At 40.4% G+C, this 25766-nt stretch overlaps 1 protein-coding gene and 1 non-coding gene across 3 annotated transcripts in view; both read left to right on the top strand.

The window, feature by feature from the left end:
* AMPH (amphiphysin) overlaps positions 1 to 25766 on the top strand; it is a 291962-nt gene that overhangs the window by 209650 nt on the left and 56546 nt on the right. For both annotated transcript variants that reach the window (XM_004383950.1, XM_004383949.1), the window contains exons 8-11: positions 12606 to 12681; positions 13588 to 13670; positions 17202 to 17340; positions 18459 to 18587. In XM_004383950.1, coding sequence (XP_004384007.1) covers positions 12606 to 12681; positions 13588 to 13670; positions 17202 to 17340; positions 18459 to 18587 — 427 coding nt within the window. The remainder of the gene's footprint in view (positions 1 to 12605; positions 12682 to 13587; positions 13671 to 17201; positions 17341 to 18458; positions 18588 to 25766) is intronic.
* TRNAR-UCU (transfer RNA arginine (anticodon UCU)) lies at positions 7180 to 7250 on the top strand. Its single transcript has one exon. It is a non-coding gene; the product is annotated as a tRNA-Arg (tRNA).

Below are 25766 nucleotides of genomic sequence, written 5' to 3'. Positions count from 1 at the left end.
GAAGTAGGTGAGGCATAGGGAAGCCTCCCAGGCAGATGGAACAGCATGTACAAAAGCATTGACCCTGAAAACATTCTGATTTATTTATGATGCTGGATGAAAGAAGTTCCAGGTAGCTGACATGTCATGAGCAAGGGAGATGGTAGTGTGAGATTGGAAATGCAGACCATGCCAGATCCAGTGGAACCTCATAGGACTTTATAAGGAGTTTAGATTTTATTTTGAGTTCAAGGAATACCACTGAGTATTTGAGAAAATAAGTGACATGATCTAATTTACATAATTAAAATATCATTTGATTGTTGCATATAATATATTAAATGAGTGAAGATTAGAATCTGGGGGAGAAGCTATTGGAGCAGTCCAGGTGAAAATTTAAGATGGTTTGAGTTAAGATTGTGACAATGGAGAAGAATAGAAGTGGTTATTTGACACATTTTGTAGGTCTAATTGGCAGGACTTGGTGATTGACTGGATATAAAAGAAGGGAGTTGATAAGAAGGACCCCTAGATTTGCAGCTTAAGCAAGTAGTACGTGGTGGTGGTATTTTCTGAGATTAAGCAGTCTGAGAGAAGGAGCTTGCTTGGTGAGAGAAGAAGACTTTGAACTAAGTTTTAGAGGGGGCTGACATTTAGTGTTCTTAAACAATCCCAATGGAGATGGCCAGTTGAAAGTGGCATATATGAGCCTCTGGTTTGGAAGAGAGCTCTGAAACAGAGGTATAAAACTGGGAGTTGTCAGTGTAGAGATAGGTGTTATTCAAGCAGTGAAAATGGATGAGATCCATTAGGAAGAGAGTGTAAAGAGAGAAGGGAATAAATCTCAGGACTATGCCTTGAGGAATTTAGGTGTTAGTACAGGAGGGACAGATGGAAGAAGAGATTGAAAAAGAGTAGCCACAAGTTAACAGGAAAACCAGGGAGTGTGGTACCATAGAAATGAAGATCCAGAGATTGTATCTATTGATTAATACTCAGCATTCCAGTAAGGGGAAGACTGAAAAGCATCCTCTGGTTTTTGGCAACATAGGAGCCTTTGATGACTTTGACAAGAGCTGTTTCAGTGATTGGTGGAAGTAGAGGCCTGACTGGAGTGTATTGTAGAGGAAATAAGAGGTGAGAAATTGTAAGCAACGTGTGTACACAACTGTTTCAAAATTTAGGCTGTATAAGAGAGCAGAAAAATGAAGTACGAAGTAGGGAAGGATGTGAGTTTAATCTTAAAGGAGGAAATACTAGAGTATGTTTGTATATCCTAAAGGAGCTTATAGTTCATAGAGAGTCTCTGGGTGGTGCAAATGGTTAATGCAGTTGGCTGCTAACCGAAAGATTGGAGGTTCGAGTCCACCTCAAGGCACCTCAGAAGAAAGGCTTAGCTATGTACTTCTGAAAAATCAGCCATTGAAAACCTCATGGAGCATAGTTCTACTCTGACACCATGGGGTTGCCATGAGTCAGAATTGACTCAACAATTGGTTTTTATGGTTCATAGGAAATGATAGACAGGTATCCAAAAGGAGGAAGGGCTTCAAAGAATATTCTTGAGGTAAATTTATAAAAATGAGTAAATAGTCGCCATTTAGGTGTAAAGGATATTGCTAGCTGAGGTAGAACATGAATAAAGGCATGGGGGCTGAAGCAGATTTTGGGTTCCTAGAAGATTAATTAGTTTAATGTCGCTGGAGTTTGGAGTGAAAGTGTCTGGAATGGGGATTGGAAGGATAAAGCAGGAGAGAGGTAGGGTTCAGATTCTTTTATCATTCATTCATCAAATACACATTGACTACCCACTGTGTGCCAAGCACTCTTTTAGGTGCTAGGGAATCCTGTGCTAAAAGTTTATGTTTTCATGAAGCCTAAGTTAAAGGAGAAAAGGCAATCACCAAGAAAAGAAATAAAATAATAAACTATCAGCCAATGAGTTCAATTCAGAAAAGAAAACAAGATAATTTAATAGCGAACGATACAGGATGGCGTAAATACTTTAGATTGGGTGGTTAGGGAAGATTTCTCCCAAAGAGCTAGAGAATATGTGAGTAAAAGAAAATTTGGGGAAAATATTTTCTGAGTTCCAATATGCTGAATTTGAAAAATTGTTAGGAAGTCCAAAAGGATAGATCTAGTTAGGTATAGAGCTAACTAGGTATGGAGCTCAAAAGAGAGGTTTGGGAGTTATTACCACATGGATAGTAGCTGATGCCAGCAGAGTTCATGGTGCTGGTAGTTAGATCAAATGGCAAGATGAGACCAAAGACAGAATCCTGAACAGCACCAACATTTTAAGAGTGTGCAGAGTAAGAGGAACCTATGGAAGAGACTTAGAAGAAATATTGAGAGACGTAGAAAGAGATCTGGATGAGAGAAATATCTCAAAAGCCAAGAATGGAGAGAATTTTAAAAACAAAGGAATACCATTTACGTTAGAGAGATCAGGTAGATGAGAACTAAAAATGCATTGCCTTTGAAAACTGGGAGGTTGTTTGTGAACTTCCAGAGACGTTTCAATGATGGTAGAGTCTGAAGCTTGATTACAGCATTGAAAACTGTGGAAGAAGATGAGGAATCAGAAATAGTGAATGTTATGTGTTGTTTCAAGGATCTTGACTATGATGGGCATGAGGAACGTTGGGTAGCAGATATAGGGGAATGATGAAGCAAAAGAAGTCTTTTAAAAATAACTGCGTCAGTTTGAGAAGATAACAGAGGTAGTAGCAAAGGTAGAATTATTTGAAATTGAGGATATGTGGGGCAAGTAGGGGAGAAAGAGAGGAGTGAGGTGTTGTCAGGCTAGCCAGAGAATGTTGAGGGGTATGGCACAGGGCCCCAAGCTTGGTAAAGCAAGATGTTAAGCGGGAAGGGGGCAGTAGTCTGAAAGGAAAGAGATAGTGATCTCTGAGCGGTTTAAAGAAAAAGCCAGCAGGTGGGATGGAAATGAATGAATGAGGTATCATGTGGTCTAGGGAATTAGCTCAGTGAGTGAGCCATTGTATGTTCCCATTTCCGAGGTGGAGCAATTTTGAGTGATGGCAAGATCAAGGGTCTGCCAAGGTAAGTCACTGAAGAATGTGGGGTGTAAGTAAGGCTGCTGGGGTCATGGAGGTGAGCAAGTTAGGGGACTTGATTTCTGCTTGGATAATCATTTAGATGTCAAGATATGTTGTATTAGTGCTTGGATTTGGTGATGGAGAGAGAGGGAAACCAAAAGACAGTTGCCATTTGGATAGTGAATGGGGTGGGGCTGGGGGCTGGGGGCTGGGAGGTTGATAGATGAGACAAGAAGGATTTGATTATGCATGGATAAATCTCAGAGCAGGGAGTGCAAATGAGCTCAGAGGAGCCCGAGAGATAAGAGAAAATTTTACTTTCTCCCACTCCATCTCCCAAAGTACGTGAGGCATGTCAGAGGACCCTTCTGCAGGGGCTCCTGGAAAGCAGTGACCCCAGGAGAGGTAGGTTTCCCTTAGGGCAAAGCAGAGGAGAGAGTGTTCTGACTTGGAGGCTGTTGCTGTGGTAAGCTCAGCTGTTAATCCTTCCCACTGTTTCCTAGAACAAAGAAACAGCTTAATAAAGAAATTAAATTGGTTTAGACAGCCAATCAGAAGAGGGGTGCGGATGCCTCCGAGAAGTCCTTTGGGGGAAATGGTAATGTCTCAGAGTCCCTTGTTTATGAAGAGCTTGTGAAACGAAACCTTCCAAGCAGATAATATCAGAATGCAGAGCCTGGAACTCTCTGTGGATGTATATTTCACGGCTAATGACACGAGTCTTTTACAAGCCAGGGTTACAGTAGGAATCTGCCCTTCCCGTGGTGAATGCCAAATTTGTTCATTAGTTTGTTCTTCATTCATTCATTCATGGAATATTTACTTTATGTCTTCTATGATCTAGGCATTATGTTTAATGCTGGGACTCTGTGGTTAATTGCCCTTGAGTTGGCTAGGACTCCTGGCAACCCATGAATAACAGAATGAAACATTGCTCAGGCCTGCACCATCTCCATGATCGTTGGTTTGTTTGAGACCATTGTGGTGGCCATTGTGTTAATCCATCTCATTGAGGGTTTCCATCACCTTCCCTGGTGCTCCACTTTACCAAACACGATGTCCTTCTTCAGTGATCAGTCCCTCCTGATGACGCATCCAAAGTAACAAGTCAGAGTCTCAAACAATATTCTGTGATCCATAGGATTTCATTGACTAATTTTTGGAAGTAGATTACCAGACCTTTCTTCCTAGTCATTCTTAGTCAAAATACCTGCTGGTATTTGAAATACTGCCAGTGGCATAGCTTCCAGAGTCACAGCAACATGAAAGCCACCACCGTATGACAAACTGGCAGGTAGATAGTGGCTGGGACTATAGTAGAACTAGTCAAATGCAGTCCCTACTTTTGAAGGAGGTTCTGATTCTATAAATTGGAGAAAATCCTATATCATAAATTTGAACAAAAATGTTGACTATTTTTTCTAAATAAATACACCCCATTTGGTTTGATTTTTAAATTCTAAAAAGAAACAATAAAAATATTAGAAAATTATAGATATTTGTTTAGTCATTCTAAAGAAGGTCTTTCTTTCTGGTATTACACCAAAGAATAAAATCACAGAGACAAATAATAATTTGTATAAACAAGTTATTTCTGTATAACAGAAAACAAAATTTAAAGATAGAAGAATGGGAATTTTTTTTTTTTTTTTTTTTTGCTAAGTATATCCAAGGTTCAGATTTTAATAGAAAATCTCTCACAAATCAATAAGAAAAAAACCGAACAAAACACTAAGAAATAGGCAAAAAATATGAGTAGGTGATTCACAGATGGAGAAATACAAATGGAAAGTAAATCTAAAGAAAAAAGCAAAAACCATTGCCGTCAAGTCAATTCTGACTCATAGTGATGCTGTAGGACAGAGTAGAACTGCCCCATAGGTTTTCCAAGGCTGTAAGTCTTTATGGAAGCAGACTGCCACATCTTTCTCCGTGGAGTGGACGGTGGGTTCAAACTGCCGATCTTTGGTTAGCAGCCAAGTGCTTTAACCACTGTGCCACCAGGGCTCCAGTGGAAAATAAATAAATAAGAAAGTGTTTAATCAAAGGAGTGCCAATTTAACAGTCGATGAGATGCCAACTTTTGCCTGTCTAATTTACAAAGATTTTATATAAAGTAATATTCAAACTGAAGGGAGTATAAATGGCCAACCTTTGAGGGAGCAGTTTGGCAGTCCATGTCAAATGCTTCTATTGTCCTTGCCTTTGACCCAGCATTTACCCTTCAGGAGACTTCTAATAAAGAAATGATAAAGCTGTACACAATGTTTTACTTTATAGATATTTGTTAGAGTTGTGTTTATCATAGTGAGAAATCAGTTAAGAAGCAAAAACACCTACACCCAACTTTACCCTCCTCCACACCCCACCTTCGATTTAAATCTGACATATTTTAGGGCAGCGCAGATGAGTCTTCTCACGCACATTCTGCAGCTGGCCCAGGGCCAGTACCCCCTCTCCTCTAGGTTCCTTTAGCTGTGACTGCCCATATCCACTGATTTTTGATATTTAATCATGTATGAGCTTTTGTTTTAACTTGAACATCTCACATGCTGTTTTGTAATCTGCTTCTTTCTCTGCCAAATATATTTCCACTGTATGTATGAATAGAGCCTCTAGGTGCTCTGCTAACTGGATTTTAAGTTCCTGGCACAATTTTTTTTTTTCCCTCTTTTCCATTCCCCCTCTTTCCTAGCCACTGGTGACCACCAATCTTCTTTCAGTCTCTATGGAATTACCTATTCTGTGTGTTTCATATAAATGAACTCATACAATACGTGGCCTTTTTGTCTCTGACTTCTTTTACTTAACATAATTTTTTTGAGGTTCATCCCCTTTGTAGCATGTATCAGTACTCCATTTCTTTTGATGACTGAGTAATATTCATTGTGTGCACATACACCACATCTTGTGCATTCATGTCTTGATAGACATTTTGGGTTATTTCTACTTTCTGGCAATTGTGCACAGTGCTGCTGTGAGCACTGGTGCACAAGCATCTGCTTGAGTGCCTGCGTTCAATTCTTTTGTGTACATACCTAGGAATGGTATTGCTGGGTCATAAGGTAATTCCATGTTTAACTTTTTTTTTTCTTGTCTGAAAACCTGAGCTTTACTTTCAAGCATCTTATTATTTTTAAATACACTTCCTTATTTAGAGCAGTTATAGAAAATTACGCAGGAAGTACCAAGAGTTCCATATTCCTCCCCCTTCCCCCTGCATACAGTTTCTCCTATTATTAACATCTTACATTAGTATGGTACTTTTTTTCTAATAAATGATAAAGCAATATTGATACATTATTATTAACTAAAAAGTCCATAGTTTACATTAGGGTTCACTTTTGTGTTATGCAGTGAGCAACTCAGGTTTCGATTTAGTCCAACGCTATGCACACACCCAGATGGCTAGGTCCTTTGTTGAGTGATTAAATGAGGAATGGTATTAAGAATTATTCTATAGCCTTTGGTTGATCGGGGATGGGGTGGTGTCTTAGAAAAGGGTCAGGTGTTGCCACTCAAAGTGCCCCAGGAAGGCTTCTCTGCAAACAAGAGATGAGTTGGGTCCCTCCGCACACTGTTGTCAGGAGACCTGCAGTGTCTCTCCTCTCCCATCCAGCTGCTGCCTGAGTCAGCTTCCTCCAGTGCAGATCGCAGCCCTCTTCTTTCCTTCTAGGGACTGCCTATTGCCTTCCAAATGAACGCTGAGCTCCAGGGTCTGGCAAGGTCCTCTCCCAGGGGACAGTCTGCCTTACCAGACTCTCATCTCCCAGGCTTCTCCTCTGACCCTCCAAGTACTATTTCCCAAGTACACTGTGCCAGGTTTTTCTTTATTGAGATATGGATATATGCTGCTTATGTATATGTATGAGTGTAAATGCACACACATGCACGATGTGAATTGAAATCAAAGGAAAAATATGTAAAGTCAGGGACACATTATCACTGTTGGTAAAGAAAATTAAGGTTAAGTGGAACATGGTAGGAATTTAAGATACAGGATAAGCCATAGAAGTAGTAACATTAATTCGTGGGATGGATTTAGCACTCAACTATTATTTCATCTCTAAATCTCTAAATTGGACTTCTAGCTATTATTTTACTTAAAATTTAAACCACCCAATTTATGGAAGGGGCAGTGGTGGTTCAGTGGTAGAATTCTTGCCTTCTATGCAGGAGACCCAGGTTCAATTCCCAGCCAGTGCACCTCATGGGGCAGCCACCATGTGCCTGTCAGTATGATGCTGAACAGATTTCAGTGGAGCTTTCAGACTAAGATAGACTAGAAAGAAAGGCCTGGCAATCTACTGCTGAAAATCAGCCCGTGAAAGTTTTACAGATCACAACAGTCTGATCTGAAACTGATCTTGGGGATGGCATAAGACCAGGCAGCATTTTGTTCTGCTATCCATGGGGTTACCATGAGTTGCACAGAAGCTAACAACAGCAATTGTTGGGAAAATACAGAACTTTGTTTTGTTGTTGTTGTAAGGTGCTATCGAGTCTATTCCGACTCAGAGTGACCCTGTGTACAACAGAATAAAACACTGCCCGGTCCTGCGCGATCCTCACAATCCTTGTTATGCTTAAGTTCATTGTTGCAGCCACTGTGTCAATCCATCTCATTGAGGGTCTTCCTCTTTTTTGCTGACCCTCTACTTTACCAAGCATGATGTCCTTCTCCAGGGATTGATCCCTACTGATAACATGTCCAAAGTATGTGAGATGTAGTCTTGCCATCCTTGCTTCTAAGGAGCATTCTGGTCGTTCTTCTTCTAAGACAGGTATGTCCATTCTTTTTGCAGTCCATGGCATATTCAGTATTCTTCTCCAACACCACAACTCAAAGGCCTCAGTTCTTCTTCAGTCTTCCTTATTTATCGTCCAGCTTTTACATGCATATGAGGCTATTGAAAACACCATAGCTTGGGTCAGTCGCACCTTAGTCTTCAAGGTGACATCTTCGCTTTTCAACACTTTAAAGAGGTCTTTTGTAGTAGATTTGCCCAATGCAGTGCATCTTTTGATTTCTTGACTGCTGCTTCCATGGGTGTTGATTGTGGACCCAAGTAAAATGAAATCTTTGACAACTTCCGTCTTTTCTCCATTTATCATGCTGTTGCTTATTGGTCCAGTTGTGAGGATTTTTGTTTTCTTTATGTTGAGGTGTAATCCATACTGAAGGCTGTGGTCTTTGATCTTCATCAGTAAGTGCTTCAAGCCCTCTTCACTTTCAGCAAGCAAGGTTGTGTCATCTGCATATGGCAGGTTGTTAATGAGTCTTCCTCCAATCCTGATGCCGTGTTCTTCTTCATATAGTCCAGCTTCTCCGATTATTTGCTCAGCATACAGATTGAATAAGTATGGTGAAAGAATACAACCTTGATGCACAGCTTTCCTAACTTTAAACCACACAGTATCCCCTTGTTCTGTTCGAATGACTGCTTCTTGATCTATATACAGTTTCCTTATGAGCACAATTAAGTGTTCTGGAATTCCCATTCTTCGCAATGTTATGCATAATTTGTTATGATCCACACAGTTGAATGCGTTTGCATAGTCAGTAAAACACAGGTAAACATCTTTCTGCTATTCTCACTTTCAGCCATGATCCATCTGACATCAGCAATGATATCCCTTGTTCCACATCCTCTTCTGAATCTGGCCTGAGTTTCTGGCAGTTCCCTGTCGACATACTGCTGTAGTCGCTTTTGAATTACCTTCAGCAAAATTTTTTTTGCATATGATATTATTCGATAAGTTCCACCTCCTGTTGGATCACCTTTCTTGGGAATAGGCACGTAAATATGGATCTCGTCCCGGTGGTTGGCCAGGTAGCTGTCTTCCAAATTTCTTGGCATAGATGAGTGAGCTCCAGTGCTGCATCCATTTGCTGAAATATCTCAAATGTTACTCTGTCAATTCCTGGAGCCTTGTTTTTCACCAATGCCTTCAGTGCAGCTTGGACCTCTTCCTTCAGTACCATTGGTTCCTGATAATATGCTACCTCCTGAAATTGTTGATCATCGACCAATTCTTTTTGGTATAGTGAGTGCGTATTCCTTCCATCTTTTGATGCTTCCTGCATCGTTTAATATTTTCCCCGTAGAATCCTTCAATATTGCAACTCGAGGCTTGAATTTGTTCTTCAGTTCTTTCAGTTTGAGAAATGCTGAGCATGTTCTTCCCTTGGTTTTCTGTCTCCAACTCCTTGCATATGTCATTGTAATACTTGACTTTGTTTTTACCAGCCACCCTTTGAAATCTTATGTTCAGCTCTTTTACTTCATCACCTCTTCGTTTCGCTTTAGCTACTCTATGTTCAAGAGCAAGTTTCAGAGTCTCTTCTGACATCCATTTTGTTTTTTTCTTTCTTTCCTTTCTTTTTAATGACCTCCTGCTTTCTTCATGTATGATGTCCTTGATGTCATTCCACTACTCGTCTGGTCTTCAGTCATTAGTGTTCGGTGCATCAAATCTATTCTTTAGATGGTCTCTAAATTCGGGTGGGATATTCTCAAGGTCATACTTCGGCTTTCGTGAACTTATAATTTTCTTCAGTTTCAACTTGATCTTGCATATGAGCCATTGATGGCCTGTTTCACAGTCGGCCCCTGGCCTTGTTCTTACTGATGATACTGAGCTTTTCCATTGTCTCTTCCCACAGATGTAGTCTGTCTGATTCCTATGTATTCCATCTGGCGAGGTCCACGTGTATAGTTGTTTATGTTGTTGAAAAAAGGTATTTGCAATGAAGAAGTCATTGGTCTTGCAAAAGCTGTCAGTTTGTCGTACTGTGAGCGCTTACGTGTTGCTGTGATGCTGGAAGCTATGCACCGGTATTCAAATGGCAGATAGGTTTCAGCTGAGCTTCCAGACTAAGACAGAGTAGGAAGAATGACACAGCGGTCTACTTCTGAAAAGAATTAGCCAGTGAAAACCTTATGAATAGCAGCGGAACATTGTGTGATACAGTTCCAGAAGATGAGCCCCTCAGGTTGGAAGGCACTCAAAATACGACTGGGGAAGAGCTGCCTCCTCAAAGTAGAATCGACTTTAATGACCTGGTTGGAGTCAAGCTTTCGGGACCTTCATTTACTGATGTGACATGACGCAAAACGAGAAGGAACAGCTGCAAACATCCATTAATAATTGGAATGTAGAATGTATGAAGTATGAATCTAGGAAAATTGGAAATCGTCACAAATGAAGTGGAACGCATAAACATCAATATCCTAGGCATTAGTGAGCTGAAATGGACTGGTATTGGCCATTTTGAATTAGAGAATGATATGGTCTACTGTGCCAGAAATGACAACTTGAAGAGGGATAGCATTGCATTCATCGTCAAAAAGAACATTTCAAGATCTACCTTGAAGTACAATGCTGTCAGTGTTAGGATAATATCCATAGGCCTACAAGGAGGACCAGTTAATATGACTATTATTCAAATTTACACTCCAACCACTAAGGCCAAAGAGTAAGAAATTGAAGATTTTTACCAATTTCTGCAGTCTGAAATTGATCGAACATGCAATCAGGGTACGTTGATAATTACTGGTGATTGGAATGCAAAAGTTGGAAACAAAGAAGAAGGATCGGTAGTGGGAAAATATGGCCTTGGTTGAAATGATGCTGGAGATTGCATGATAGAAGTTTGTAAGACCAATGACTTCTTCATTGCAAATACAGAGCTTAGTGCCAGTTAAATAACAATATTTACTATACTTAAGCAGCATTTCTTGCAATACAGTCCATGCTTGTCTATTGTATTTTCCTCATTTTGGGTTCAAATGCTGGTTATGCACTTTAGAACTGCATGACCTTGGACAGTTAATCTCTCTGTGCCTCGGTTTTCACGTATATGAAATCGAGGATAGTTGTGAAAATTAAATAAGGTAGTTATGAAAATTAAATGAGGTAATATTAAAAAGTGCTTAGAAGGATGTTCATTTTGTTGGCTGTGATGATGAGACATTCCTTCATCTCTGCTCATTGGATTCCTTCTCATCAAAAGACACAGCTCAAATTCCAGAAGCCCCCTTTTTTCTGTCCTTTTATCTCATTGTTTAAAGATGAGTACCTACTGTGCACATTGTCATTTCCCAACTATATTATTAAAACACAATCCGTTGCTGTCAAGTCAGTTCTGACTCGTGGCAACCCCATGTGTAAATTTCCTGAATATATGTTTTTTGCATATATTAATATGTATCTAATATTTTTGGTAGGGCCCTGGTGGCACAGTGGTTAAGTGTTTGGCTGCTAACTAAAAGGTCAGCAGTTCGAATCCACCAGCTGCTCCTTGAAAACCCTGTGGGGCAGTTCTTCTCTGTCCTATATGGTTGCTGTGAGTCAGAATTGACTCAACAGCAATGGGTTTGGTTAGGTTTTAGAATCTTTTTGGTTTCCTAACTCTTCACTTGGTTTTGATTGAGATTTGAAATGTGCACTTGCCAATCAGGACTCGGGTTATTTTTGAGAATATCATTGAAACGAGAACATGAGTGAAATTAAAAAGTCATATTTTATTCATGGTTACAGGGCGATTGCATTAATATAAAATCCACAGTTCCCTTATTTAGAGACAGAGGGAGCTTGAACCTGGGGTAAGGGGCAGAGTACTCACTACTGTTGTTGTTATGTGCTGTCGAGTCACTTCTGACTCAGTGACTCCATCGGAGAGAATAGAACTGCCCCATAGAATTTCCTAGGATGAAATCTTTACAGGAGGAGATTGCCAGATCTTTTCTCCCACAGACCAGCTGGTAGTTTCAAACTGCCGACCTTTCCGTTAGCAGCCGAGTGCTTAATCATGGCGTCACCAGGGCTCCTTGCTTACTACTAAAGACCTAAAAATGAAGACTGCAGGGACTTTGCACAGAGCACTCAATGGCTTTGCTTCACAAACTTGTTAGAAATATTGTGAATGAGGCAGCGTATTTGTTTACTGTGCTCAATGATAGCATGCTTTCACTTTTTTTTTTGGAAGAATTGGGATTGATTTGTGTTTCGTATTTTCCTCCATCAAACAAATTTCAGAGTCCAAATATATAATACTGCAACTAGAGTATTTATATTTTATAAAAATTAATAATAAACTCAGTCTCAGAACCTTTATAAGATGCAGATCTAGAATCCAGACTTGAATTCTTAGGGCACTGGTTCTGAAAGTGTGGCTCCTGGACCAGGAACATCAGCATCACCTAGAAGCTTGTTAGAAATGCACATTCTCTTAGGTCCCCAACCCAGGCCCAAGAAATCAAAAACAAGCCCCCCAGGTGGTTCTGATGCATTCTAAAGTTTGAGGACGACTGTCTGAGGACAGTAGCTGATTTTGAGGAGCAGTTATACTCTATGCAGAAAGATGTTTTTCAGTTCACTCACATACCAGGAAAAGCTGGATGTCTATGTTTGGGTTAAATATTTTATTTAATCTAATGTTGCTCATAGCTGTATAAAGAAAACCTATTTTTAATGTATGTCATTCCCATTAAAAATACATTTTGGCTGACTGTTTTGTCCTCTGTCTTCTTTTCTCTTTGTATTTCCACATGGTAGACGAGTTGGATTTTATGTCAATACTTTCAAAAATGTCTCTAGCCTCGAGGCCAAATTCCATAAGGAAATTGCAGTGGTGAGTAATGGTGATTATTTTTACTTATGGGATATGAAGTTAATGAACGTTTATTCTGGAAGCAAATGAAATGCATAGCATTATGCCAAAGAATTCACCCTTCTTGCATATTTTTTTTAAATAGTGTGTATTTCTCTCAGTGGTATGTCTATATTTTGTTTAATGACCACACAGTTCTCTATATTTTTTGAAGATTTTATTTGCAGGTATACAAAAATACTCTCATGAATCATTGCCTGCTTTTATTTCTCTTCTGAGCTTATTTCCTTCATTGTCACCATCTCAGTTTTTGTTTTTCCAGTTTATAAAGTTAGAATTTCAAGTGATACTTTAGGCAGATGAAAAATTTGTTGCATAGTATTCAGATAATAGCAGCTTTGTCATAGACTAGTATTTTCTTAGTTCAGCATGGTGGTTTTGTACCTTTATCTTTGGTAGAGTCAATGTAAGCAAAGCTTTTGTTTTCTGTTCTGTACTGTGGTTGAGCCCCAGGGTGGTGCAAATGGTTAACACACTCAGGTGCTAAAGGAATGGTTGGGGGTTCAAGTCCACCAACAGCTGCTTTGGAAGAAAGGCCTGGCTTTCTACTTCCAAAAAATCAGCCATTAAAAACCCTGTGTATTACAGTTCAGTTCAGAATCACATGGGGTTCCCATGTATCAGAATCAACTTGGTGGCAACTTCTTTTATTTTTTTTGATGTATGTTTTGATTCCTTTTCAGTTTATTTTGTATTTGTTGCCTTTCGATTTGGGTTTGACTTTTTAACCTGGACCATATACAGAATTTAAATTGTCCTGAAACCACTCATACTATCATAAGATTGTTAGTTTCTCTTTCTTGGGGAGAATAGCCTGAATTGGCACCAGAATGACTTGCAGTTCATAGGTTGCCTCTGTTCCCATAGCTCTGCCACAAACTGTACGAAGTGATGACGAAACTGGGAGATCAGCATGCCGACAAGGCCTTCTCCATTCAAGGAGCCCCCAGGTAGGCCTCTGCTCATCAGAGCCAAGTTCTTCCCAGGCACCTTTTATGTGCTGCTTATTGAACTTTTGCTAGCCTGTGTACCAGCCTATACAATTTTAACCCTGGTGGCATAGTGGTTAAGAGCTCGGCTGCTAACTGAAAGATGGGTAGTTCAGATCCACCAGCTGCTCCTTGGAAACCCTGTGGAGCACTTCTACTCTGTCCTATAGGGTCGCTAAGTGTTGAAATCGACTCAACGGCAACGGGTTTGATTTTTTGGTTTTATGAAACTCTAAAAGGAGGTTTTTCATCTAGACATCTGACAGCAGCCTTACTTCTGTGCTTTTGCATTTAGTTTGGGCCTTTAGAGTCATCCAACGAGGACTCTTCGTTGTCACAATAGAATTGGCTGACCATCTGCCTCTCCCTGCTTTACGTGGATCTCGACAGGACTGGTGTGAAATTGTAATATATAATGTCTAGCTGTGCACTTTAAGGGACAGTGGTGGTTCAGTGGCAGAATTCTCGCCTTCCATGCAGGGGACCTGGGTTCGATTTCTGGCCAGTGCACCTCATGTGCAGCTATCACCCATCTGGAAACTTTTGTGTTACTGTGATGCTGAACGGGTTTCAGTGGAGCTTCCAGACTAAGATGGACTAGGAAGAAAGGCCTGGCAATCTACTTCCAAAAAATCAGCTAATGAAAATCCTATGGATCACAATGGTTCGATCCTGTTGTGCATGGGGTCACCATGAGTCAAGGGCCCATTCCACAGCAGCTAATAACAACAACAACAACAGTTGTGCACTTGCTACTTTCTTTGGAGAAGAAAGGAACTCCCAAAATCCATGACAGTTTGTTCTAATACGTATCACTGGGGCTGACATCCTTGATGAATCCATTTTGGGAAAGGAAAGAGAGGTGAGACCTCGTCATAATCTTGCCTCCTAACTCTTGACAGGTGTTGGTTTTGTTTTATTGTCATTGTTGGTTTGACTCTGTCAGTCAAGTATACCAAAGGCTCAGTGATCCATAGATGAATTGTCTACCTCACAGCGCTCAGCTTCACCCCAGCTTTCTCCTGTGATTTTGGAATCCCTTTTATTCCATCCTTCCCAGGCACTACCTACTCAGGGAATGCAGGTTGGTGAGCCTGGGGCTGGAGGTCAGAAGACTAGCTTTCAGTGCTATAACTCTGCAGTTAACTGGCTTTGCCTTCCTTGAGCAATCTTCTAACCCTCTCTGGTTAAAGGTCTCATTTAATAACATATGTATAGGAAGAATAGATGCTACTAAACTAAGCAGCCTCTAAGGTAATACACAAATTCCCACATTCTATATTTGCAATTTTAACATCAATCAAAAGCAAATACTCATTTGTGATGTCTAATTGTCCATACACACATTTGGGAAAACACACACTCCTCATACATGTGCATCAAAATCTGTGTGTGTTAGTGCTAGAGTTCTCCTGGAGATAGATAATTTTCTTATTCCCTGCTTTTTGGATTAGCTGTACGCATAAACTCTGCCGCAGCTGCTGTTCTGTGTGAGCATTAAGTGTATCTTCTCTTTCTAAGGGAAACCGCGTTGCCTGAAAGAACACACAAAAGAAATAGAGCTATATTCTTCCATATGGTTATTTCAGTACTGGGTTAGGAACAGAGAAATAATGGAAATGGGAATATCAAACTGATTATTTGGGATGTTTTAGAAATGAGGTACATAAAAAAGTTGAGTTGCTTCCGTATATGGAAATGAAAGGGACAAATGTATCTTAAAATTCCATTGCTGCTGAATTAGATAAAATTAAGAGCAAGTGTGCCCATGACCCCTTAACATTCATTTTTTTCAACATTCCTTTGCAGAACGAGGTGGTAAGTGAGCTCTGAGCTCAGTGGGATCCCTACTGAAGTGTACAGGGACTGATAGACTGGGGCTTTGCTTCCCGTCAGAGGCCATGGTTGCTGTCACGAAGCCCCAGTCATGCGGTGTGCACATCCTCCTTAAAGGACCCAGTTCCCTGGCCTCTTGAATATGAAGGTCATGCTGCCATGTACACACTCATTTATTTTGGGTACAGACCTGTTCCCTCAAGCTGTAGACTTAAATTCTTAGAGAGTAGACTGTGCCACGAGCGTCATTCTTAGTCATCCTGTTTGGGCTGTTCGCAAGTATCTGGTCCAGTGCCGGGCACGTGGTAGGTTCTCAGTAACTGTTACTGAATCTCATTCATCACAGAATTTGTTTACACATTTCAAGTTGTCAGGATTGAAAGGTGTGGAAAGACAAATAATGAATTTGTTTATTTTCCAATGTTATCAGAAAGAAGGCCTACAAAATTAACACCATCCTAAGGATTCCTTTTAATGTAAAATTTTTAAAGTAGACTTTTCAATAGATTATGACATGCCAAGGTTCTTTTGTAAATCAAATTGAAATTAGTTACACTAATTCAGTTTGTGCTTGGAGGATTCTGGAAGAGCCCATTTGGCATAGCGGAAAGGACAGGAGGTTTTTACTAGTCTGACCTGAATTCAGATCCACTGTGTTGCTGTGTTGCCTTTGGGCTTTTTTAAAAAAATTTATTTTGTTGTTGTTGTTAAGAATACACACATCGAAACACACACCAGTTGGAAAATTTTTATATTTACAATTCAGTGACACTGATTACATTCTCTGAGTTGTGCAGTCTTTCTCACCTTCCTTTTCTGAGTTGTTCCTCCCCCATTAACATAAATTCGTTACCCTCTAAGTTTCCTGTCTAATCTTTCAAGTTGCTGTTGTCAGTTTGATCCCACATATATAGTTCTTAAAAAAGCATACTGCTCAAGGCAGACATCTGTTTACTAGTTAAGCTAAACTACTGTTTGGTTTTAAGAAGACTTCAGGGGATAGTTTTGGCTTAAGGTTTAAAGATTATCTCAGGGTAATAGTTTCAGGGGTTCATCCAGCCTCTGTGGCTCTAGAAAGTCTGGAGTCCATGAGAATTTGAAATTCTCTTCTGCATTTTCCCTCCAAAGATGTAATCTTTATGGAAGCAGAGTGCCACATCTGTCTCCTACCCAGCAGCTGGTGGGTTTGAACTGTCAACCTTCAGGTTAGCAGCTGAGTGCTTAACCACTGCACCACTAGGGCTTCTTGTCAAAGCACCATAGTCACTTGCATATTGTTAGGCTAGCATTTATTAATTCAGCTTCCTGAAGTTATATCTTTCCATTCTTGTCCTTTAAATTCTGGTTTCTTATGTCCCCTTCAGTAGAACCCAGAAACCTCTCTATGCACCGCTTCATCTGTTGGTAGAATGGGGACAATATGGCTATTGTGAAGATTAGAGATAATATATGAATGGGGTATGGGATACAGTGGACAATAAATGGTATGAATTATCACCATCGTGGTTAATAATAACCAGAATTAATCTGGAATGGGGGAGTAGGATACCAAATAGGACATGTCATGCTTCAGGATTTCTCTGGATAGAGAACCCCTGATCAAATGAGTACTGTTTTTCAGAAGGCCTCTTGCTTAATCACCATGTGTTCATCCAGCGATTCAGGTCCTCTCCGCATTGCAAAGACGCCCTCTCCACCCGAGGAGCCTTCACCCGTTTCGAGCCCGGTAGCTAGTCCGAATCATACGCTAGCACCTGCGTCTCCTGCACCAGTGCGGCCTAGGTCACCTTCACAGGTAGGAAGAGATCAAGTATATAGGGCAACAGAAGAACTCAAGGTGAGACTATCCCATCTGGGATAGTCCATGGTGCTGGGGCACTAAGAGGAGTTTCCAACTGGGGAGATGGGATATGTGAGGCTATAGGCATTGTGATAGTTCCTAGGAATCAACTTATTTTTCCTACTTCACTTTTATATTTCTTCACACACCCTATGCTTGAGTCTGCTGGGACTTCTTACTGTGTTCTTAGGATGCTCAGGCTAGAGTGCTTTCCTCTTCTCCCAACTCACGTGCTCAGATCCTTTCTTTCAAGGTTCCACTTAATTCTGCCTTCTCCACGCAACCTTTCTTCCTCTAGCATGTTATATTAGGGCAAGTACTGCCAATAAAAGCAGTTATATTTATATATCATTGTGCATCTTTTATATCACCCACAGTATATTGCACATGAGTAGCCATTCAGTAAAAGTATGTGGAGTAAATGTTGAAAGAAACACTAAGGGCCAAGCGAAGATAAGTAGAGAGACCAATTGCTACCCTTACCTTTCCTGCTTTGGGTCAAAATGCAATTCCTGTAGGAAAACCTGCAGTCCTTAGTCTAGTTCAAGCTTTGTTGTGTGTAGTGAAACTGAAGAAAGTCTTGAGAAGATACGTGCAATAGATGGCCTCGGAAGTTCTTACTTTTCAAAATATTGGAGAGGAAGGTGAAATGGTTGCTGCCTGTAGTTGGTCTCACTGATTCAGATGAGAAGCTGGCTTGATTTTAGTTTTGAAATTCTAATTTATTGCTGAAGTGAGAAATCATTTTCAGTTTACTTCAGGGAAGGTATTGCCTTAGTTTAACCTTAAAGGTAGCTAGTCCTGAGGCCCATGGATAGCGCTTGTGTGGAGATGAATGGAGTCTTACAGCCGGAGTTTTTCTCATTGGACCATTTTTTGTCAGTGCTCAGGGTATCAGACAAGTAGACAGTATTCTTTACCTGACTCAGGTAGGCTTATTTCTACATGCAGATTTAAATTGCAACCAGTGACCAATCTGTCTGCCTGGCTCTGTTCATGTGACATTTCTGCATGTCTCACACGTCGTCTTGGGCTGAATTAACTGCGGTTTGCTTGTGTTTAATGCTTCCTAGACAAGGAAGGGGCCTCCTGTCCCACCTCTGCCTAAAGTCACCCCAACAAAGGAACTGCAGCAGGAAAACATCATCAACTTCTTCGAGGATAACTTTGTTCCAGAAATCAGTGTGACTACGCCTTCCCAGGTCAGTACCTGTCTGGAGCTGGGGTGTGCATGAAAGTGCCAAAGAGGAAGGACATTAAAAGGTCAGCTCTAGAGAAGTGACAAACGATGGAGCGAACAATATAATTTCAATTGCCACTTAGGTTTGTTTTAATTACCTGGTATGTCTAAATCATTCTCAAGTGAGAGACGTATGGTATTTAAAAATACTCTTACTTTTTTTTTTCTTTCTGATTATCAAGAGTAGTCCATACCTATTGCAGAAAATTGGGAAAATACTGAAAAGTGTAAAATGAAGAATTTTAATAATCACACAAATGATACCACTCTGACATAACCACTAATGTATTTTGATCTGTTTTTTTTTTTTTTTCCTGGGTATATGTAGATTTTTGTTATGTATTCCTGGCTTTTCTGCTTAATTTTATCAAGCATTTTTTTCATGTCATGATATTTTCTTGGCAAAAAAAAAAAAAAAAAAGTTTAGCCATAGTATTCTACCAGATGCATGGACCAGACAGAATTTATGTCACCAACTCCTGATTGTTGGGCACACATTACTTCCAATTGTTCTCTTTCTTCACTAGCACCTCAGTGAGCATCTTTATATAGGAATTCATGTTTGCACCTTCAGTTATCTCTTTATTATGTATTCCTTATAGGAGAACTAAAAAAAAGAGTTATTGTCAAGTTGATTCCTACTCATGGGGACCTCGTGTGTCAGAGTAGAACTGTGCTCCACAGTGTTTTCAGTAGCTGTGATCTTTGGGAAGTAGATGGCCAAGCCTTTCCTCCAAGGCACCTCTGAGTGGATTTGAATCTCCAGCCTTTCAGTTAGCAGCCCAGTGCTTAACTGTTTATGCCACCCAGGGACTCCTATAGGAGACTAGGAGACTGAAATGAAACTAAGTCAAAATTTTTTATGGCTTTTGCCTTTCAGCAGGGTCATACCCATTTACGTGATTCAGCCAATGGAAAAGTCAAAGTTCCCACTGCTTTTGAAGATACCCATGGGACACCTACAAAATTGTCTCTGCTAGAGGCTTGGTTATCTCGTTGCTTCTTGACTTCCAGAGCAGCCCTGATGTCATTTAAGCCATGTCTTTGTTTTAAGAGTAAAAGTCCCCACTGCAGTCACGCTGATGATACTTCCCACTACTGTTCTCAGGGTTAGAAATAGTATTTATATTTTATAAGGGGTGTTAACGCAATACTGTTATACTGAACACATCAATAACAACACTATATGCAATATCACAATTACAATCACATCCCACTGATAGCACATCAATATCAATTATTGCTAATGTGTCAATAAGAGGAGCTCATAAATAAAAGCTCAGGTGTAATGCAGCTGCAAGTCACAATTCCTCATCCCTTTTGGAGACATTTATCAACAAGCACAATGCTTTTAGCCATTGTTTTCCCTCTTCTGTTATCTGTATGACATGCTGAATTTAGCTAACTAGGGCTTCCAATGATTTAGCAGCTCCTTTTGAAGAGGGAGAATTGCATGTTTTTCAGTGAATAGGTAAATTATAGGTCTGGACATGCTCGGATGCTGCCAAAGATCGCTGTCTTGGAGCCAAACAATCTTACCTCACTTCTGCCAGTTGCCCTGGCACCAGACCTGAGCAGTTTGAATCTCCAGGTGTGCTGTCCTTTGTACCTGCTGCTACCAACTTCATTCTCTTTTTTGCTACATCAACTCTCAAATGGAGAGTGGTTTGCAGTGATAACACCCTTACTCAGGTTGCTTTCACCTGACTCTGCAAGAGCACCCTCTAGATTCCATCTCAGATGGAGCACTTGCCCACTTGTATGCCTTGTGGACTTAGCTGAGGACAGCTTCATTTGGTAGACCAGGCAACTGAGGTAGAGAAAACATGACACATAGAAGAGGTCTGAAGCAAGCGTGGGCTTCAGAAGTGTTCTTTCTCTTAAAGTTTTTTTTTGGAGTTTGTTGGTTCACAGATAAGGGTCTCTCATGGTAGGGGCAAAAAAAAAAAAAAAAAAATAATTAAAGCACTTCTTAAAATTATAAACATCAGGAGAAACCGCTAAGTACTTCTATAAGATTAACTTTTGCTGGCATTGTTGAGTGAGGGTGATGAGGAAAGTGAAGAGTTGTGGGAGAGAGGAGGAAGCACATTTCAAAATGCAAACGTTCTGGCTGTGGCTCCTGCTCTGAGCTGGGACACTCACCTGCGTCAGCTTGGCTAGTGTTTTATGCATGACTCAAAGACTGTTGGGAAGCGGAGAGAAGCCACTCTCCCCTTTAAGACCTTTAAGAACTTACTGGCTACTGTGCTGTGCCAATCAGTCTGCCACGTGAGTGGTGCAAATGGTTAGCAGTTGGCTAACCGAAAGTTTGGAGGTTTGAGTCCACCCAGAGGTGTCTTGGAAGAAAGACCTGGCAGTCTACTTCTGAAAAATCAGCCATTGAAAATCCTACGGAGCATTGTTCTACTCGAACACACATGGGGTTGTCATGAGTTGGAATCAACTTGATGGCAACTGGTTTTAATCACCTGAGACATTATGGGGTACATTTTGGAGGCTCAGCTTTGTTTATATTGTGTTCTTTTAATTTGGGGAGGAGGCAGACGGGGGTTGCCATCATTTTTCTAAATCTAAGAAGCAGTGTGGCTCTAACAGCCAGACCATAGTGCTTGACTTGAAGCATTTTTGTTGACTAAATGATAATTCGTCCCATGTCAAGAGAGGACATAAAGCAGGGGATTCTATTTCAGTCTACTTTCTGGCTTATTGGGTGATATAACTTTGCTTTGTTTAAAAACACACAGATACCGCTTTTTCCTGAAAGTGCTTGGCAGGTTTATTAGTTGCTTGTTCCTCTGTAGATATAGACATAGCCATTTTGTGTTCCCTCGGCCCTCTTGGGCCCCACCCAGCAGAGTGTCTGATTCAGTGGGTCTGGGGGTGGGGCCTGAGAATCTACATTTCTAATAAGCTCCTGGGAGATGCTGGTGGTGCTGGTCTCAGGATCACACTATGAGAACCACTGTTTTAGGCCATTAGGATCCTATGTGGTACGAATATTTGGCTATTAACAAAGTACCAAAGTGAATGAAATTTCTTCCAGGGAAATATGCAGCTCAGTCAAATATATGCCATGACTGATCATTTAAAACTCCTCCATGTAAAAATAGTGTGACTTAAAATGCCCCATACTTATTACTGTTGGACATATGCACGTAGGCACGTGTGTTTATAATACTAGATATGCAGATCAGATTATATGTCAACGACAAGCTACGTATTTCAAATGAAGGGATTGTCTCATCTGGATAATAGTTTTTCGGCAGTGCACAGGTATATAGATAAAAGAGGATAAATACAAATACTGGGAGAAAATGGGGTACCTGCTGCAAGGAAGCAGGGCATTGAAAACTAGAGAATTGAGATGTATCCGAACAAGTTTTCTCCCTGATACGTATATTCAAAATACTATGGAGTGATTCATTTCCTTTTTGTTAATATTTAATTTTTTTTCTGAATATATCATCCCACATTTAAAAGATAGGTTTATGTCCCCAGTTTGTTATTTTTATCTTGTGCTTCATGGGGAAGAAAATCATTTGTGTTAATCTCACCCATAAGCTCAGAATGTGTGAGTGACATGTATCCCATCTCTCGGGGTTGTGTGACTCACACGCCAAGCAGAATCACAGTGGAGATTCTCTCCTGAGTGTGTCCTGGAGTTGAAAACAGAAATCCATCAGGGCTACAGAGCCCTCTAATGGCCCAGACCTTAAATAAAACAGAATTTTTGGGGGAGGAATTCTTGCTCAGTAGGAGAAGCCCAATTATCAGGAACAAAGGGCTTATCTTGCTTTTCTGGTTCTGTGTTTACAAAAATGGACCTGCCAATGGACAAACCTATTCTTCCCTATTTTTTTCCTCCCAAGACTTTAATAGAAAGGAATTCATTGTGGGGTGTGTGTGTGTGTGTGTGTGTGTGTGTGTGTGTGTTTGCATTATTCTTTTAAAACTGTGTTTTCCAAAGTATGTCTTGAGGAACACTAGTCACATGAGATGCTTTGCAAAGGGAGTTCTTAGTCGTATGAGGACTAAGGTGTGCCTTACCCAAGCCATGGTATTTTCAGTTGCCTCATATGCATGTGAAAGCTGGACAGTGAATAAGGAAGACTAAAGAAGAATTGATGCCTTTGAATTATGTTGTTGGCGAAGAAGATTGAATATACCATGGACTGCCAGAAAAACAAACAAATCTATCTGAGAAGAAGTACAGCCAGAATGCTCCTTAGGAGCTAAGATGGCAAGACGTTATCTCACATAAGTTGAACATGTTATCAGGAGGGACCAGTCCCTGGAAAAAGATATTGTGCTTGATAAAGTAAAGGGTCAACAAAAAAGAGCAAGAGCCTCAACGAGATGGAGTGACAGTGGCTGCAACAGTGGGTTCAAACGTAGCAATGATAGTGAGAATGGTGCAGGACTGGGCCGTGTTTGGTTCTGGTGTACATAGGGTCGCCATGAGTTGGAACCAACTCGACCACACCCAACAATCAGGGACAGATTACCCAATAAGCAAGGTAAGCATTCATAGCAGATGTCTCGCACTGTCTTTCCTAAATCTTCTCCCAACAAGGATGTGGCATATTTTCTGTCTTTGTTAAGGTTGTCGCTGTACACATCCAAAGGGATTGGTCATTGAACACTACAGTTTATTTCTTTAAGCCCTTCTCATCGTTCCTGTTGGGAGTGAGTGCATGCCGTGCTGGAAGGCAAAACGTCAACCGAGCCTTTCAATCGTATGAGTGCCAGGATCAGTTTAGCACCATTAACTTTCTACTTTGATACCTCTTTTCCAGCCTAATACTACATCTTGAATTTTAAGGTCATGAAATCGTTCTGTTTTCCTTAGCCAATCAAACTGAAATAGATTTTCAGCTTACAGTATAAGTTCATGAAATGGCTCTTTTTCTCTTTGCTGCCCTGATGAGGTCAGCCTGCAATTATGCCCATATGCATGATTCACCAGCTGGGATAGCTGTAACGGGGGTTTCTTTTCAACGGAGCATATTTCTGGGCCAAATGCCTCTTCTTTCACTTGGAGTATTTTTTTCAAAGCAAACATGTTAACGTTATTTATTTTAAGGCGGAACGAATTAGTAAGATGAAAATCTGCAAGGGGTAAAAAATACACAGTGCATTTCAAGCTCAAATGTAGTCAGTTTATCTGCCTGGGTGGATTACTCACATCACTGCCCCATTCCTTGAGCGAAGATAACTAAGCTGTGTGGTTTATTTATCATTCAGAGTTCTGATATATGTTTTAACCATTGTGTTTCTTTGACCTCACAATCTTCCAAGGTTCTCAGACCCCTCTAACAATTCCTAGACTTTTCCTCTCTCCACCCCACCCGTATTTTGTATCTTTTATTTCACCTCTTGCTAGGGGTTCTCAAGGTGTGACCCAGTGTGCAGTGAAGCAGGAGCTTTTCCAGTCTGGCTGATGGAAATAAGCACTGTTGCTGACCATGTGTGAGCACTGGGCACTGCTATCACTAAGTCTTTTGGGCATTTCTTTCCTGGACTTAGGTAGTTTCTTCACATGCGTACACTTACGGTGTTCCGCTGAACACTCTAGGGAAACCCTCTTCAGATCCCTAGGATTTTAACCTCTGTACAGTGCTCTCCTCCCCAGTATTCTGTCCTGAGGACTCTAGCCACCCTGGTCTTCCCAGACCTTCATCTCTGTCTCCACGGCTCAGGGAGTCCACCAGGCTATGCCTAGGTTTTGCCTAGTTTTCCATCCCTCCCCTGTGACCTGAAACACTCTCAAGACCGTAAGGAGGGGCAATCATAGGGATCAGTTTGTTTTCCTTTCTCAGGGATCACTCCCCTTCAATGCCTAATGTTGTACCTTGTAAACTGTTTTTTAATATATTTTGTCCATTTTATGCTTACTTCAGGTGAATTTTTTAATTCAGGTGAATTTTTAAAATGATGTTGCCAGTTTGCAAATTGATGAGCGTTTTTCTGTGTACATATAACTTACACCCTTTCTTGACCTGTGGGACATATAATGTCCACCTACATTTTCCACCTCTCAGGGTTCTTGGGAAGCTGTTTTCCCACTGACAGTACATGCAGCCATAACTGTTTGAAATGGAAGAAATGGGCATGTGCCGCAAATTACTGTTTTTAAAGGGTATTGTATGAGATGGTGCATCCTGCACGGACATATGTGTTCCACCAACCTACAGTAGAGCCCACAGGTACATAAGTGTCCCAGAGGCCAGTGGGACATATGCATTCCACCGATGCTACCCACCCCTCAGAGTCCACAGGGACACACTTGTTTCAGACACTCGATGATTCAGCATGCGTTCCATTTATGAAAAAACATTATATCAACAAAAAATTCAAAGCAAAAAATAATTCAGTTATGAAAGGGTTATAAGCCTGTCTGTAGGGACAAAATATTTACACACATGTAAAGCTTTTGATACATATTACCATTGCCCTTAACAAAGGTTATACAATCCATGCCCACTCTTATTATACAAGAGCACTTCTTTTTTCACCCTCACCAGCACTAGGAGCTATCATTTAATTTTTTTTTTGTATTTAATAGTAGGAGATTATATTTCATTGTTGTTTTAATTTGCATTAGTTGAGTATACCCTGGATCACCTCTCTTTCAGTTTATGCGCACAGAGTGAGTAAAAACACATAAAAAATAACATTTCCGTATAACACAGCTGCAGGAATATATGATGTACAGACGGTAGATTCAGGCATTTGTGACTACAAGATCGTTGAGGTAGAAGAGCTTGGTTTCTAGTTTTCAATGAATTTTCAGTTTTACACTAATGTTACTGATGTATCTGTTTTTTTTTTTTATTATATTTTATTGTACTTCAGGTGAAGGCTTACAGAACAAAAGTTTCTCATGAAACAGTAGTACACATGTTGTTTTACGACATTGGTTAACAACCCCACAACATATCAACCTTCTAACTTCTCAACCTTTTTTTTGGGGGAAAATACACATAGCCAAAGATACACCGTTTCAAAAATTTCTGCACACACAGTTCAGTGACATTGACTGTGCTCTTCCAATTGTGCTGTTCTTCTCACTTAAGATGAAGGCTTGCAGAACAAAATAGTTTCTCATTTAACAGTTACTACAAATGTTGCCCTATGA

This window comes from Trichechus manatus, unplaced genomic scaffold, assembly GCF_000243295.1.
Source record: "Trichechus manatus latirostris isolate Lorelei unplaced genomic scaffold, TriManLat1.0 scaffold00114, whole genome shotgun sequence".
In the NCBI taxonomy this organism is placed as follows: domain Eukaryota; kingdom Metazoa; phylum Chordata; class Mammalia; order Sirenia; family Trichechidae; genus Trichechus; species Trichechus manatus.
Note: the sequence above shows the minus strand (reverse complement) of the source record. Positions and strands in the feature narration are given on the sequence as shown.